Here is an 18,989-nt window from a genome sequence, read left to right on the forward strand (position 1 = left end):
TGAGAAGAAATTCAAAGATATGTGTGAAGTCAACCAACCCGCACTTGGCCAGCGTGGTTGACTATGGCCTAATCACCCTTAACTTAGGGTAGGCTCCTAGCCCCTCGGTGGTATAGTGAACTGATGATGAACACATTCAGTGCCACAAACTCTCCTGGCAAGTTCATTATTATAAGATAAAATTGTATTAGCATGGAATGTGTTTAAATTTATTGGATCTGTGGTGATAGATTAATGCTCTGTTGAGAAGGAGCGATTTAAATGGGCGTATCCATGGCTCATGATGGACGTTAGCACAATAACGCGCCATGGAAACGCACCTTTATATACTTTTTAATTATCCTTATAATCTTTAAATAAAAACGCTAATCAAATCTGAAGACATTCGCAAGAAAATTACGCACCGAGTCCGCCGGAAACATCAAAGTTTTTCCTCACTTCAAGGTCACACAGAGGTCACCACTGATCCTTCAACCGCGACCATACGTAACGTAACAATGTAATTTAAACTTTAATAACAAAGAAGTATAATTCAAATTCGAATATCATCGTTATTTTCAAATTAAATTTTTTCCATAACATAAATCTTTATTCGTCAAAACAGACTATCATATTTATTGGTCATAGTATAAAAATTTAATACTCTGGTCCTATAATCAAACTTATAAAGCCAACTAGCTGTCGCCCGCGACTCCGTCCACGCGGAATTAAAAAAAAAACTTAATAAGCCTATGTGTACTTCCAGACTATGTTCTTCATGTGTGCCAAATTTCATCAAAATGCTTCAAGTACCTTCAAACAAACATCCATCCGTGTAAACTTTCGCATTTATAATATTAGTAAGATATATATGTAGCTGACTGTACATTTATAGCAACAGTTAGTAATAACTTTAGTTATGGCAGATATTTAACCTTGACTTGCGAACACCCGTGCAGTAAATCGTCCATTTCCGCAAACATTAAAAAAAAAACATCGGATGCCTCTTATTATCTACAATGTTTGTAATTTTACTCTCTGACAGGTACTGTTATGATACGTGTGAGAAACACAACTACATCGACTTAGGTATAACCGTAGGAAGCCTAGACTAGACAAAACTGAACACTAACCGTTGGTTTCTGAGACTAAAATCACCGTTTAACATATTGTTATTTCGTGTTTTGTCAATGACATTAAACTCATTAATCTTACTATTATTATAAACTAGCTGTCTCCCGCGACTTTGTCCGCGTGGATATATAAAAAACTTAATTAGTATAGCCCACCCATCCATCCATCCACATCACATCTATGTAAACATTCGCATTAATAATATTAGTAAGTTAAATAAAAAGCGGCTCTTCAAGGCATAAATTCGAAAAAAAATAAATAAATAGTGTCCTATGTCCGTCTCCTGGCTCTAAGCTACCTCCTCGCCAATTTTTTGCCATATCAGTAAAGCCGTTCTTGAGTTATAAATAGTGTAACTAATACGACTTTCTTTTATATACATATATAGAAGAAGATAAATACAAATGTTTAGATGGATGGATGTTTGAAGGTTTGACGGCTGAATGGATCTCGATAAAATTTGGCATACAAATAGAACATAGTCTGGAAGAACACATAGGCTACTAATTATGTTTTTTTTAATTCCGCACATTAGGAGTCTCGGACAAGAGATAGATAAGGAACCCATTAATAACATTTCTAAAACGTTAGTATATTTTTAAAAGGAAAATAATATAGTGAAGATATTTAAATAAAATTTCATTTATTTTAGATGATTTTAAAAATATTATTTTCGTTATAACCAACTTTTAGACATTATTAATTTGAATCCTTTAGCACGAATGACGTGCTTTCGTTACAAAGTCAAGTGTTAGAATGAATAGTGAGGGGACATAAACGTCGACATTTTAGTAAGACTAGTGTTGAGTACACCGGCAGTGTCGGATTTTCTTTCTAACAAAACTTAAGTACAGTCAGCGTCATATAGATCGTCACAGACAAGATATGCAAATATATAGGTACATCAAAAGTAATCAATTATATCGGTACAACAAAAGTCCTCAAAATAATAGATACATTCACCCTGCTCAAAAACATCGGTACATACACAGCGTCAAATATATGAGTACATGCAAGATGCTCATAAATATCGTAGCATCCACAGCGTCATAAGTAACGAAGCAGTCAAGGTGCTCAAAAATATCGGTACATTTGACAAAATTGAACTCTATCTCTATATACTTGTGATACAATTTGGAATAAACTACTTCTGTTACATTCATTTGACACTTTGCATCAAACCATTTTTCAAAATTTACTAAAAGTGTTCGACGCGGATGACAGATATTACGTAGATAAAACCAACATCAAATTTAAGTTTGTCATCATATATGCTAGTTTGGTCTCATGGCCTTACCGTTCGCCGCCGTTGGTACGTAAGTTCGGCGGTTCAAATCCCAAGCAACTATTTTTTTTTGATATTTAAACTTTTTAATTTTAATATCGAAGCACATGTAATTAAACTCTATCGCCGTAGTTATTAGGTACTTTTTGATATTGCCTTGGACTAATGAGTTTGAACGCTAAAGTACTTTTCTATTTCAAACAAAAATGAAGGAGATAAAGTGATGCTATTGACATGTAATTTGTTTATTACTCATGTTTGTTAAACTTGTACCGGTAAAAATAACACTTTTACTTTTACCTTTTACTGATACTGATTATATTTAAGAAACAAAGAAAAAAAATCTGAATGTCAATATCCAAACTACATCAAATTTTTGGTCGATTGCAATAAACATTCCAGTGTGCGTGGGCGCGCACACATATGTAGATAACACTTGTACGTATAGTTTCCGCGCGTACCATTCTTAAAACCCGCAAAGACAATCCACGCTCCGCCCACTCACTTCAACCACGATGGTCTGACTTAATTGTTGTTAACTTTATTTAAATTTCTTTCTACCCGACAGCGAAAATTATAAAAAAAAATTGTCGAGCAAAATTTTACATTACCAAATTTTTACTGGTTATGAAAAAATAACCACGTGATTGATAAAATGAAAAAAAAGTAGCCTGAGATTCGAACCGGTAAACTTACATATTACGGCAAACATACTAGAATACTGCGCCAAACTAGTATATATTGTGACAAGGCAAAATTTGATATTAGTTAATACGTATCTGTCATATTCGGCGTGACAAACTTTTATAATATATTTAAGCGTTATGACAGGAGAAAAAAAATATTGGGTTGCCCAGTAAGTTCGTGCCGCTTTATAAGGAAAATTGAAACCCTGTCCTCTTAATTTTTTGGAAATGGTTTTAAATTATATTGGTACGACTCTATACCTAAAACGTCTTTTATTATTGGATAAAATTTTAAAAATTAGTTTTTATCTCAACCATTGAAATGAAATTATTCACAATATAGAAATTTTGTGACGTTTGATAATGGTGGAAATCCGAAAATGAATCCACTTCAGCTACAGTCTATTGTAAGCTTTATATCGAAAATCAGAACGAACTTTCCGGACAACCTATAATGTTAATACGAAGTGTCAAATGAATGTAACAGAAGTAGTTTATTCCAAATTGTATCACAAGTATATAGAGATAGAGTTCAATTTTGTCAAATGTACCGATATTTTTGAGCACCTTGACTGCTTCGTTACTTATGACGCTGTGGATGCTACGATATTTATGAGCATCTTGCATGTACTCATATATTTGACGCTGTGTATGTACCGATGTTTTTGAGCAGGGTGAATGTATCTATTATTTTGAGGACTTTTGTTGTACCGATATAATTGATTACTTTTGATGTACCTATATATTTGCATATCTTGTCTGTGACGATCTATATGACGCTGACTGTACATCATGTTGACAAAATATACGAACTAAATAGCACATGCTGCGTGGTTAAATACCCACTCTTTTTTTACAGAGGGGAATGCTTTAGGCATACTCCGTGCCTCGGGGAAGGCACGGTAGTTATGTGGGATTCTCTCCCCGAATGCGAGCATACCCATTAAACCCCTCTGTTCCCTATAGCCATATGTGGGACGCCACGGGATCGTGTTAACTTACCACCGCGACGCCCCACTGACCAGCCCGAAAATAGGGCTCCTCAATGCGCCCCTAATGGGGCGCTGCGCCCGTAGGCGCTCCTCAGAGACGGCACCGTGCAATGCAGGTTCGGAATTCAAACTACCCCTAACTTAGGGTTAGCTTTGAGCTTCTCAGTGGGGATGTACGTACCTAATGATACCAATTTTATTTATAGCGTAGATTAACTATAAACCACTTAGCTATAGGTTACAGAGTATGGAAAATTCCAATAATCACCCACGTAGTTAGTTATCAGTTATTGATTTACGCGTTAACCATTGTTATAAATAACTCGGTTAATAAAATCTTTTAGTTACATTATTCAACTAAATTTTAAACTAATATATTAAAGCTTACATTTGAATTAAAATCATAAATGTATTTATTTCTAGTATAATCTTAAAGTTGCTTTCGGAATTAAAATAAAACACGATCAAACCAGTATTATTTTACTTATTCTAGATCTAATATAGTCTACACGTACATATACAGCGTGTCCTGAAATTCAATGATAAAATATAATACAAGAAAAAATATCCCCGTGTAGTTATCGATCTGGCTATACACCATTACCGTTTTATCGTTGAATTTTGGGACACGCTGTATATTGTACAACTACGTGTCGATCGCAACTCCATCTATTTTCTATGTATATGCCAAATTTCATCGAGATCCGTTCAGCCGTTCTGGAGATAACTTGAAACAAACATCCATCTAAACATTCGCATTTATATTAGTAAGATTCGTAAAAGATAATTAAATATTTGATATCATCTCTGTGTTATCATTCCACATTAAACTAAGATTATATATTAACGTATATAAAGAAATCTAACTTTCCACATTCCTCGAAAAGTATATAAATTTCTCGGATTGTGAACCTCATTGTTAGTTACTTATTATGGGAAAGGAGGTTGTGTTATTTCACATGTTCACGTAATTGATGTAAGCCGGCTAAATTCTTTGATGTGCTTTTACACAACAGAGATATTTAAACTAGGTCGGATAGAAATAACATAAAACTAAATACAGTTTTAAATTTTAACAGTGGTAGAGCCCGCTTTAACATCTTCGCAAAAATTGGCCCGGCTCGCCCGGTGAAATACCACGACCACACAGAAGACAGGCCTTCGTCTGATGAATATGCGTCCCGGAGGCCTAATTGTTCCTCTTTTCCTTTCCACCCTTTTTCTTATAAGGAAAGGATGGCAAGTGGAAGTGGACTTTCCGGATGAGAGGATCCATGGAAAAAAAAAATATTTTCTTTCTGTGCATCCTCTCCTCCGTCGATTAAAAGTATGCAACGCATATGCAATTGCTTAAGTCTATGGGCATACATAGTAGTCCCACATGGGCTTCTTCAGATCAGGATAAGGCTTCTTTCAGACTATGTTCTACAAGTATGCCAAATTTAATCGAGATCTGTTCAGATGTTCTAGAGATATCTTCAAACACCCATCCATCCACATCACATCCATCTAAACATTCGCATTTATAATATTAGCAAGTTAAATAAAAAGCTCTTCAAGGCATAAATTCGAAAAAAAAATGAAGAAATAGTATCCTATGTCCGTCTCCTGGCTCTAAGCCATTGTCTCTCTAATTAAGTTTTATTATATGTCCACGCGGACGGAGTCGCGGGCGACGGCTAGTATATTTATAAATAAAGTATTTGTGATAAAATCAACATATTTTTATACTGTAACCATAAAAGGCAAAAGCAATGTATTAAAAGTCCGAAAAAGCAACGAATTGCAATTGGAATATTAATAATTCATGGTGTTTTTTTTTTAATAATTATTTAGCTTTAAAGGGTCAATGGCGTCCCCTTGACCAAGCCATACAAGGATGACATAGCAATGCAGGAAGTGTTTGTATGTGTGTGTATTCATGTGTGCGTACGATGCGTCATCAAGCACTATCAAGTAGGGTTGCCACTAAAATATAAAGTCAGAAAAAGTTTTTTTTAAACCCTCATAAATATATTAGGGGGTTAAATATTTGTTTTTAATACATTTTAAGTTTCCTACATTTTATGGGACTAATGTATAATAAGTTTTCTTTATTTTTTTTAATGAAAGATTTAAAGTATTTTGCGATATTATAACATACATTCTTTAGTTAAGTTAACATGTTTTTTCATAATCGTTACAGTTCACTTATCGCTTTAAAATAAACTGAATTATCGAAAAAAAAATCGATATCGACATTTTTGTAAATTAAAAAGTTTCTGTCAACCCTAGCTTTCTTCACACTCTAGTTACCCGTGAACAAATTGATCGATGCTCCATCTCGCTCACACTTATGTACAAGTCTCCTGTCTCGCTCGCACCTAACTGTGGTCATACAGTTATACGACATGAGCGTTCAATAAAACTTGAAGAAAACAATACTTATTCCTGAATTTCACTCTTACAACTTGGAATTGTGTAAACCGTTTCCAATTTTACATCTTACTAATATTATAAATGGGAATGTTTAGATGGATGGATGTTTGTTTGAAGATATCTCCAGAATGGATGGATGGATCTCGCTGAAATTTGGCATAGACGTAGAAGATAGTCTGGAAGAAAACTTTGGCTACTAATTACGTTGTTTTAAAATCTACGCGGACGGAGTTGCGGGCGACGGCTAGTTATATTATAAATGCGAATGTTTAGATGGATGGATCTAAAATTTGGCATAAATATAGAACATAGTCTGGAAGAACACATTGGCTAGTAATAAAGTTTTTTTAATCCCGCACAGACGAATACAATAAACACAACGAAACATATAGTCATCCCTTTCATTGTACTTATAAAAAACAGAGACGAAATGTCGTTTAATTAAAGACAATCAAATCATAGAAAACAATGTTATTCCCATTTCTATATAACTATTATAATACTAAATTAACCAGTTAATGGAAATAATGCTAATTTAACTGACATTAGGTACAAGGTAAAAGATAACTGTAATGCTGGTAATCATAGTACGACTAAAGTTTAACCTTCTCGTTTTCTATAGAAAGAATAACAGCATTAGGATCCGTACAGACTGAGCGAAGATAAAACGTGAACAATAAAATTAAACCAATTTTATTTTGCGATAAAAATTTGCTCTGCTCTCCGCTCAGTCTGAACGGAACCTTAGAATAATTAATAAAAATTATCGTACTTTACCCTTATGACAGCGTCGAGAAGAATATGACATCCGACTCATCAGAATCAGTTGAATTAAGCTACTGAAGGTCACAGTAAACAGACTTACAAACGCAAAAAAAACATGCGTTAATAATTTTTTTTAGTCAGTTGGGTAAATTGCCCACCTGTCGTTCAATAGGCTTTAGAAAGATATGTAGCTAAACATAACTTAGTTGTAAGCCAATTAGCTTCATGATAATTATTTGTTCTTTGAGCCTTAACTGTGACTACCCAATAAGCTGTTAACAGGATGAAGTTAATACAATTAAAGAACCTACCTAAATACATACATAAATAAAATATGTTGTATTTACAACTTACTATCTTACTTCTTACTAATATTATAAATGCGAATGATTGGATGGATGGATGGATGTTTGTTTAAAGGTATCCAGAACGGCTGTATGGATCTCGCTATAATTTGGCATACATGTAAAACATATTTTGGAAGAACACATAGGCTATTTATTATATTTTTTTATAATAATAACGCGCGAACAGAGTCGCGGGCGATAGCTTGTACATTCTCTGAAATAACATACAGAATACAGGCATCAAGTAAAAGTATTTCCGCGTTTCGTCTGATGAGTATTTGCTAGACGATATCGAATCCTCTTCCCTTTATTTCTTCTTCTTTTTCAACCACGTGAAGCCAATAAATAATTAAATAGTTTTACCAAAACTAGTGTTGTAATATAATACAATATTAATCTACTCTAATAAAACATATAACCACTTTGTCATCCATAATATGCTTCACCGGCGTTCAAAATTTTTTTTTTTTTAAGGTGGCAAACGAGCGAGCAGCCACCTGAAATCGCTGAAATAGCGAAGTGACCGTTGCCCATAGAAATACGCAATTACATATGCGTTGCCTACCTTTAATCGACGGAGGAGGGGATGAACAGAAAGAAAATATCTTCCCGTTCCATGCATCCTCTTATCCGGAAAGTCCACTTCCATTTCCCAACCCTTCCTCATAAGAAAAAGGGTGGGAAGGAAAAGAGGACTTAATTAGACCTCCGGGTTAAACACATGTTAAAACATGTGTTTAACTGAACAGTGTCGTAGCTATATTTATAGGGCAATACGTACATTCTCTGTTGTTTTAAACAGAATAAGAAATAGCAATTCTAGGGCAAGGAAAATTCAATGGAAAACTTACATAGTTTGTCAACGTATTTATCTGGTGTGACCATGAAATGAGCCAATAAGCCAACCTTTGTTCAAACATTGGACACAAACCTTGGCGACGTTAAATATGGACGGAACTAAATTGTCTTCACGCATTATGACTTGTATAATTATAATGATAGTTATGTCGTGTTTTCACTGGCGAAACACGAATAGAAACATGTTGCTATCTCAACTATTTCAAGAGATAAAAGAGATGAATATATCTTACTTCTTACTATCTTACCAATATTATAAATGCGAATGTTTATATGGATGGATGGATGTTTGAAGGTATCTTCAGAAAGGTCGTATAGATCTCGCTGAAATTAGGCACAGATGTAGAATAAAGCCTTGAAGGATACATAGGCTACTATTTTTTTAATTCCGAGGGGACGGAGTCGCGGGCGATAGCTAGGATAATAATAAGTAAGTTGGTAAGCGGTAGCAACAACATCTCTTATAAGAATGGGTCAGTTCGACCATTGCAATACCACGAGCAGACAGAAGACAGACCAAGTCAAAACAATCCCAGGTTTTAGCCGATAAGTGTGCGTGGCGGAGGCCAGATGTTAATGCTCGTTCTCTTACCATCCTTTTCTCGGAAAAAGAACGACAGAAAAGACACATAAGACGGAGAAATATCCTCTTTCTGTGAATCCCCTCTTTCTTTAATAAAAGGGCAACGCATCTGCAATTGTGAATGTCTATAGGCAGCGGTTGCTTCGCTATTTCGGCGAATTAAACTGGCCACTTGTTTCTTTCCCACCTTATAATATCAAAATATAATACTATACCAATGTTGGATAAGCTTGTTCGCAGGTTAATAACAAGAGAACCCCATATCAAATAGGCAATTAAATTCCTAGCTAAGGGTTTGACGGGGAAGTTAGTCACGCGAAAAGCCCCTTAATACGTTAGTCATGTTTATAATTCAAAAGTGAGTCACGTGATATAAATCTTTTTATTATAATTTTAAATCATTAAAAACTTTTCGCTTGAACCAGCAATGATTCATTAACTAATTTACCCACCTATATCTTACTAATATTATAAATGCGAATGTTTAGATGGATGTATGGATCTTTGTTATCCAAGAAAGTCTGAACGAATCTTGATATTTGAAATAAAGAGTCAGGAACAACACATTGACTATCAACTCATTTTTTTTTAATTCCACACGAACGAAATCTCATGTAAAGTTACAATTATAAATAATATTTTTTTTACTTTTTAATCCTTGTAAATGCGAATATAAGGATAGATGTTTGTTAGAAGAGTTCAACAGATCTTAATGATATGACACAGATGTAAAACATAGTCTGGAAGGAAGTTAACAGTGGTAGAGCCCGCTTTAACATCTTCGCACGAATCGGCCCGGCTCGCCCGGTGAAATACCACGACCACACAGAAGACACGCGTCAAGTGGAAGCAATTCCGCGTTTCGTCTGATGAGTGTGCGTCGCGGAGGCCTATTTTAGTCCTCTTTCCCTTCCAACCATTTTTCTTATAAGGAAAGGATGGGAAGTCGAAGTGGACTTTCCGGATGAGAGGATGCATGGAAAGGGAAAATATTTTTTTTCTGTGCATCCTCTTCTCCGTCGATTAAAGTTAGGCAACGCATATACAAATGCGTATGTCTATGGGCAACGGTCACTTCGCTATTTCAGCGATATCAGGTGGCCGCTCGTTCGTTTGTCACCTTATGATATAAAAAAAAACATAGACTACTATTTTTTTTAATTCCGCGCGGACGAAGAACGCGTGCAACAGATAGTATAATATTTTAAACTTATATCATAATTATAAAAAAATATAAGTAAAAATAACGATGCGTCTGCTATGTGTTGAATGATGTTAGCTTACATAATTTAGGAGTTCAGTTGAAACGACAAGATTCTAGTGACATGACAGAGAGGAGTTACGAGCGAGGTGTACTACATAAATTACAAGTATATTTTATTTGTTTTTAATCATCCGTGTTATGTTGTTTGATACGACACACACAAACACCTGAGTTAACCGATACGCTAACAATGCAGTTGCGCAACGCATTTTGCTGGGGCGATAACGCGGACTTTGAGCACGTAATATATGTATTATAAAACTAACTGTCGCCCGCGATTACGTATTTAGGGAATTAAAAACAGACTTAAGTTGTAGCATATGTGTTCTTTCAAGCTGTTCTACATCTATGCCAAATTTCATCAAGATTCGTTGAACACTTCTAACAAACAACCATTCGTCTAAACCAGTGGTTCCCAAACTTAGTTTGTCTACTTCCCACTTTGAGAATAAATATTTTTTTAGCTCCACCATATTTTCACATATTTAAAAACCACTATAACTTCAAATTAAATTAATTATTGTGACCTATATATGTATATTAACGGAGAATTCTAAACGAAACTTTTACTATAACCCGCAACTTGAAACCTGCAGCGCCCACAAGGGGAGCGTTATCGCCCACTTTGGGAAAGACTGATCTAAACATTTGCATTTATAATATTAGTAAGAAAGATTAATATACCGACATATAACGGAATAATATTCAAGACAACGCATCGGTCTTTCGTCACAGTTTATGACTAGACCGTGATAGATATTCATGTTACCGTCAAACTAGAAACTTTTACAAGGAAAGTGAACTCAATACGTTAGTAAAAAGTAGTCTAGACTCTCATTAAAAGACTAAAAGCCTATATGTCTTTATTACTATGATACAGTACGAAAGAATATGTCTAGAATATTACCTTAATATTGTTATGATAAGAATCTAGTACTTTATTTAACATACATAGCTGTCGTCCGCGACTCCGTCCGTGTGGAACTAAAAAAATAGTAAGTAGTCTATGTGTTCTTCCATACTCTTTGTTACACCTATGCCAAATTTCAGGAAGATAACAGCCCTTCTCTTTTATATTATTAATAAGATTCCCAACAAAATTAACGTAGTGTGCATTATAAAAATTGGTCAATTACAACAATGTCAGATTCCACAAAGTGACGGTAACTTATACGCTCTGATTGGTACATATACGAGGTCGGTACGCGCTGGTTCAAGGCGAGGGGATTATGTATTAGCCAAGCAATTATACCGTGAAGTTTGTAAGTACATTTCATTCATACGTTTCTTTTTTTTAATCTACATAATGTATGTTAAGAAAGTGTTTAAGGAAATTCTTAGCATTCTATTCTAACTAAGTAAAATATTTTTCAATTAAAACGTATTAATTTTGTCGCGTGAAATAAATTAAGAAAAGCGCCATCTATCGATTTGATACAATAATTTTTCAACAACGCGATTTTAGTAGGTTAATAGTTATTTGTCTTTTTTAATAATTACAGTGACATAATATTAAAAAAAACTAGACACACAGGCCTGGAAATATCCCACTAATAAGTGGATTATATTATTTAGGTCACCTTTCTATAGTTTAATCTTTAATTAACGTATCTTCCTCACTCCAAACTGTTAATCATACATTTTATCAAAGAACAAACATCCACTTTACTATAATGATATCATTATTTGTTAAAATTACTCATTGTTCTATTTGTCATTATTTCATTAATGTTTCATTTTTTTCTTTCAGATGCAGTGTTCGTGAAAACAACTGGCACGCGATAAAGTGATATTAAAAACGAAACGAATTCGAAATTCAAAAGGAGGTTTTAATTGTTCTCTTTTAAAAATAGATTTTAAATAAACGCATTCGAAATTTAAAAAGAAATTAATGTAAATTCAAGTGTGTTCTAAAAGTAGAAATACAAAAGAGGTTTTAATCGTCCAATTCAAAAACCATTTATAATTAAAAAAATCAGTGTTCGATATAAGTGAATGTGAGTTTTATCGTCTTGGAAATAAGATTGAAAGTGGCATATCAGTGTGTGGTATAATGTGTTGGGAATATGGATGAGCAGATACATAAGACTTGCGTGAGGGTCAACTCTGCAGAGGAGGAGGAGTCCAGGGATGAAGTGGATCATGATCTACCAAAGAAGAACCCATTTATACGAGTAAGTTAAAAATACGCGCTATTCCAAACTTTTTGATTTTAAGTACGAATTTCCATTGAACAACACACCACAATGAAAACCAATTGCATAGAATCAGACTAGCCTGATTTGGACATTGGAATTTCACATATTGAGCAGTTATTCTATTTATAATTGTCTTCGACAGATGTACCAGAACAAATACTTATGTGTAACGTAAATAAACTTGGAATTTATATATTACTGGCACATACAAGTTACTTAAAAGCGGTATTATTTAAAAAAAAATTAAGCACTTAACCAAAAAAAGATCCGTTAAAATCGATCCAACTGTTTCGCAGATTTTTATTCTACGATAACTATATTTATTTTAAACATCCTGTATCCGGCTAACCAATTTCCTAAAGTAAGGTTATTTGTTCAGCGCCCCTACCGGGCGAAAAAAGCACCAATTAATCTTTTAAAAATATTGACAGATCTTGTCAAAGACTACAAAGGCACCTGTAACAAATATTAATTCTAGGCCCTGTTTAGTGGAAATTTTTACATATATTAAAATCAACGATATTTTAATCAATATTATATACTCATACATATTCTTAGGTTAATCTTACTAATATTATAAATGCGAATGTTTAGATGGATGTTTTTTTTTATCATAAGGTGGCAAACGAGCGGCTACCTGAAATCGCTTAAATAGCGAAATGACCGTTGTCCATAGATATACGCAATTGCATATACGTTGCCTACCTTTAATCGACGGAGGAGAGGATGCACAGAAAAAAAAGATGTTTTTTTTATAACAGAAGGGGGCAAACAAACAGCGTGAACACCGAGGTGTTCAACGACGCCCATGGACATCAGCAATACCAGAGGAACCGCAGATGCGTTGCCGGCCTTTGAGATAGTGATAAGCTCGCTTCTTGAAGGAACCTAAAGTTTTTTTGAAGGTATCTCCAGAACGGTTGAACGGAACTCGCTGAAATTTATAACAGATGTAGAACATAGTCTGTAAGAACACATAGACTACTAATTATGTTTTTTTAATACCGCGCAGACAGAGTCGCGACAGCTAATAGTGAATATAAATGTTGATGTAGAAATGTTTACCGAGACAATACGCAAAAGGTTGATAAACCCGATCTCAGAGTGTGACACACTTTATGTTTTGTTTACACTTTGTAACAATCGTATCTCTCGTCTCTGAGAAACGAAATATAACTTTGTAGTCTAGATTTTTTTTAGTATAGGCAAAACATGGTTTGCCCTAAAAAATAATTTTACTGCCACATTTACTATGGAAATCATGTATCATGGTTAAACATTTGCTTAGCGTTGATCTCATACTAATTCTACAAAATTTGAGAAGCATTTAGTGTAGATTTTGATGACAAATTTTATTCGTCGGGTTCTGGAAAGCAGCATTTGGGGGTGACGACGCCTGGTAAGGGGAAATATTTTCTTTCTATGCGACACCTTTTCTGTCGATCAAAGGTAGGCAATCTACAAATGCGAATATCACTTCGCCATTTTGTCGAATTTAAGTGTGATAAATGGAGTTTATATTTTAAGCCGATGAATGATGATGACAGCTAGATATCACAAACTAGCTGTTGCCAGCAACTCCGTTTGCGCGAAATAAAAAAAAACCTAATTAGTAACCTATGTGTTCTTCCATACAGAAATCCATGGGATCGTTATGGAGATACCTTCTAGAAACATTCATCCATCCATCTAAACATTCGCATTTATAATATTATTTATTTCTTCATACATTTTAATTAATTCTACATTCCTAAAACAACACTTCTGTCTACATGTTAATTTAATGCCCAAACTCCCAAACATCTTTGTTCCTACCATTGTTCGCCTACAAACAATCCTACAAGCTTTTCAATTTATTAATTAATTTATATAACCATTAAAATTCCTTACATTCTCATAGTCGCCAACGCTTGAAACATGAATATAAGAGTGAGCTTCCATTGCAAAATAACACACCTTTGTTACATTTGTCTTTATATAAAAGTAGCTGTCGCCCGCGACTCCGTCCGTACGGGATTAAAAATATTTGTTGGTCGATTCTCAGACCATTCCACGAGACCAGAAGTCATTAATAAATCATATAAACTGAATAATTTATCCACAAATAATAAACGATAGAAATATTACTAACTAGCTGTCGCCCGCGACTCCGTCCGCATGGATATGTAAAAAACTTAACATATAGATAAGTTAAACAAAAAGCAGCTCTTTAAGGCATAAATTCGAATTGTCCGTCTCCTGGTTCTAAGCTATCTCCTCACCAATTTTCAGGCGTATCGTTAAAGCCGTTTAGTTATAAATAGTGTAACTAACACGACTTTCTTTTATATATAAGATTTAAATCACAGTCTTCAATTTTTAAGCGTCTAGTTTCTTAGTAACAAGTTGTATTGCCAAATATTTCCTGTGTTGCCATAAACTGCAAAAACTTCCGAGAAGAAAGGAAAGTGGTCATGTTGCGGAGATTTTTAGATCGATTAGTACAAACAACTCTCTTTTCAAGCCGCTCCTTAACTTTTTTTATTAACTACAGGGTTGTTTTAAACTTACTATCAAATTATTATTATTAAAAATAAAAATAAAATCTTAAATTTAGCTAATATAAATGCGAAATTATATACATTATTGTTTTAAGATATCTCTGGAACGGCTCATAGATCTTGATGAAATTTGACAAAGATGTAGAAAATAGTCTGGAAGAACACATAGGCTACTAAATTAAGATTTTTTAATTACACGCGGACGGAGACGCGGGTGACAGCTAGTTTTTTTAAAGGCATGAGTGAAATTTCTTTCTCGATGTGTCCTATGGAGTCAGACCTGGATAAATCAGAGTCTAAGAGACAGCGAATTTCTTTTCTCTTTAGTCCGAGTTTCTCGCTTATGAAGAGCGTCTGTTAAAACCTAACAATAACTTAAATAGGTTACTCGCTTATCCAAGTTCCACTGATTTATTTAAAAAGAACTCAACTTGATAAACTGATATATAAACACGGCTAAACACTCACGTATATTCGTCCTGTAGCGGAACACACTAGTTTCGAGCCCATCGGGGGCCCTTCTTCAGGACCTTCAGATCTGAGGAGCGCAGGCGCGCAGTGAGTGACGGGCCGCGTCCGCGAAATAATACCAGTCCCACTCACTCTCATGTAGGGCCCCCGATGGGCTCGAAACTAGTGTGTGCCGCCACCGGACGAATATACGTGAGTGTTTAGTCGTTTTTATATATCATTTTAGTATAATTTCTCACGAAATTTTGAATGATTTAACTCAACTTGATATTTAAATGAAATAAACTAGAATCTATTGCCCTTACAAATAATCCGTATAACTTAATTATTTTATTATATCTTAAGTAAAGATTTTCACATCCCTAAGCAAGTAAAGTGCGTGCTGTATTACGCTAGTAATTAATACATACCATTAGGAAGCCTTTTTCATCGTATTTCACTTTTACTTCAAACCTGTAACTACATAGGGATGTACGTTACATTATTCTTATTATCTTACGAGTACTAACTAATATTATAAATGCGAATGTTTAGATGGATGTTTGTTTGAAGGTATCTCCGGAACGGCTGCAATGATCCCGCGGATTTTTTTTATATCATAAGGTGGCAAACGAGCGAGGGGTCACCTGAAGTCGCTGAAATATCGAAATGACCGTTGCCCATAGACATACGCAAATGCATATGCGTTGCCTACCTTTAATCGACGGAGGAGAGGGTACACAGATAGAAAATATTTTCCCCTTCTATGCATCCTCTCATCCGGAAAGTCCACTTCCACTTCCCATCCTTTCCTTATAAGAAAAAGGGCGGGAAGGGAAAGAGGACTAAATTAGGCCTCCGGGACGCACACTCATCGGACGAAACGCGGAATTGCTTCCACTTCACGCCTGTCTTCTGTGTGGTCGTGGTATTTCACCGGGCGAGCTGATAGCAGCAGCCGATTTGCAGAAAATAGTTTAGACGAACACATAGGCTGCTTATTAAGTTTTTTTTTTAAATTACGCGCTGACGGAGTCGCGGAATAGCTAGTTATGTCGATAAAATTTTATGTAACATTTGTAAAATACAAACTTTGTTTTTGCATGTTTAATAAATGTGTAACTTTTTATAAAACTTTGCAGATCATAAATAGCCCTAATCCTAAGTCTTACGGTATCACAAAATACTATCAAGTCTTAATACTAATAATTTTATGGAATAAAAAAATTGAAAAACATAATACTTTGGTAACTTGTTTGCTCGACAGACTGCAAGGTTCCATCCACATCATCTCGATGACTGGCAATCCACAACCGTGCGGTTTGCGCGTAACTTTCTGCCTCGCACATCAGCGTTGTGGTATGGTCTGTCCTCGGCGGTATTTCCAAACCGCTACGACTTGGGGTCCTTCAAGAAGCGAGTCTATCACCATCTCAAAGGCCGGCAACGCATCTGCGGTTCCTCTGGTATTGCTGATGTCCATGGGTGTCGTTAAACACCTCTGTGTTCCCGCTGCTCGTTTGCCCCCTTCTATTATATAAAAAAAACTAAAGGAACTTTGTTCCACTATATCTAACTAATATTATAAATGCGAATGTTTCGATGGATGGATATTAGTATGTTTTTGTTGTATAAAATCTATCGATAAGGTCGATATATTACCGAGACGAGTACATCACTAGCAGAGAATTCTTACGCATACATCATGACAACTTTCTGTTTCGTAATTTATAAAACGATTTACCGGAATTAAAATAAAAAGGGCTTGAGTTTTTTTTTATAAAAAAAATACTGGTACAAAAATTATTGTGCAAAAATTGATGTAATCTTTTTAAATTAAATTTAAAAATGGAATGTAATAATTACACATTTTCGTGCTAACATATATGTTATACATAATTATAACTTTTACGTAGAAATCTTTAAAAGTGTTAAGAAATTTATTAATTTATTTAGGCATATTTATGAAAATATTCGAATTTAACACGAAACAAGTTTAAATACGTATATTACACGAAATTATCTTACACAATTTGGGACAAAATTAAACAAAGACTTGGATAATTTATAAATAGTTGTTAATTAATTTACATTGTATGTACCGATGTATTTGAGCAGGGTGAATGTATCTATTAATTTGAGGACTTTTGTTGTACCGATATAATTGATTACTTTCGGTGTAGCTATATATTTGCATATCTTGTCTGTTACGATCTATATGACGCTGACTGTACAATAAGAACAATTTACACAAGACCTTTCTAAAATATTTAAATACTCATTCCTTTAACTTTTGGCAACGACTTTGTGTCCGCGAGATTAAAAAAAAGCAAAGAAGTCCTAAATTTTCGTAACGCATTTTCAACTTAGTCAAAATCTACTAAACTACTAGTTTAAAGATGAATAAATATAATGGGACCCACCTGCAAGCAAAACCTTTCGATTAAAAAAATATCAAAATCGGAGCACCAGGCGGAGTTACGCGGTAATACACATAAATAAAGAACATACAGACGAATTGATAACCTCCTTCTTTTTGAAGTCGGCTAAAAATAAGTGACGTCTATGTTTACCTACAGACAATGTTCTACATCTATGACAAATTTCATTAAGATCTATGCATCCAGTCTAGAGATATCTTCTAACAAACATCCATCTAAACATTCGCATTTATAATATTAGTAAGATAGTCATAAGATTATTATTGTTTGGTTTGTTAAGTTGATACATACAATGTTACAAATTGCTTTTTCCTCGTATTTTAAAAGCTAATTTCCGTACTCTGACCACAGACAATAGAGTGAAAGCGGATCCCACAGCAGTTGACATGTTGACTTCATTGACATTTCTGCCGACCCTCCATTGTTTCGTATAGTCGTGGAATTTGTTATACATTTCGGTGAAAACGCGCATACAACAACGAAAACTTATGAAGATACTTGCGAATAGCTTTTATGGCAACGCTCTTCGATATTCAAACCTCAGTGAAAAGCTGATGTAATTCTTTGACTGTGGAGTCAAAGAAAAAACTATGTGGCTCGTAGCATTGTTGCTATGACTTACTATAGTCAAAGTTATCTGAGTGGTTAATACTGTCAGAAAATATGTAAGACCTTCATGAATATAGAAAATGGCATAAAAGAAAAAAATAGCATGACAACTATAGAACGAAAAGGATCTTGTGATTGCTTGTGACTTTAACAGAGGGGCGCTAGTGAGCTATCATAAAAGCAAAGTTATTGTCAAGCTCACTATACGTCCCCACCGAGGGGCTCGAAGCCTACCCTTAGTTAAGGGTAATTTGGCCATGGTCAACCACGCTGGCCAAGTGCGGGTTGACTTCACACATAAAGTGGGCAAACGAGCAGCGGGAACACCGAGGTGTTCAACGACGCTCTTTTCATTTCTTTTAATTTAATTATAATATAATATATCTTTGAATTTCTTCTCAGATATGTGCAGGTTGCATCATGATGTTTTCGGATGAAAG

General features: G+C 34.7%; 1 protein-coding gene across 3 annotated transcripts in view; it reads left to right on the top strand.

Annotated features, from left to right (window-relative positions):
• Rhp (GTP-Rho-binding protein rhophilin) overlaps positions 1-18,989 on the top strand; it is a 58,737-nt gene that overhangs the window by 3,847 nt on the left and 35,901 nt on the right. For all 3 annotated transcript variants that reach the window (XM_013310274.1, XM_013310275.1, XM_013310276.1), the window contains exon 2: positions 12,062-12,485. In XM_013310274.1, the coding sequence (XP_013165728.1) occupies positions 12,378-12,485 (108 nt within the window). In that variant the 5' untranslated portion in view covers positions 12,062-12,377. The remainder of the gene's footprint in view (positions 1-12,061; positions 12,486-18,989) is intronic.

The sequence above is a fragment of the Papilio xuthus genome, unplaced genomic scaffold (genome assembly GCF_000836235.2).
Source record: "Papilio xuthus unplaced genomic scaffold, Pxut_1.1 DF827756.1, whole genome shotgun sequence".
Classification (NCBI taxonomy): domain Eukaryota; kingdom Metazoa; phylum Arthropoda; class Insecta; order Lepidoptera; family Papilionidae; genus Papilio; species Papilio xuthus.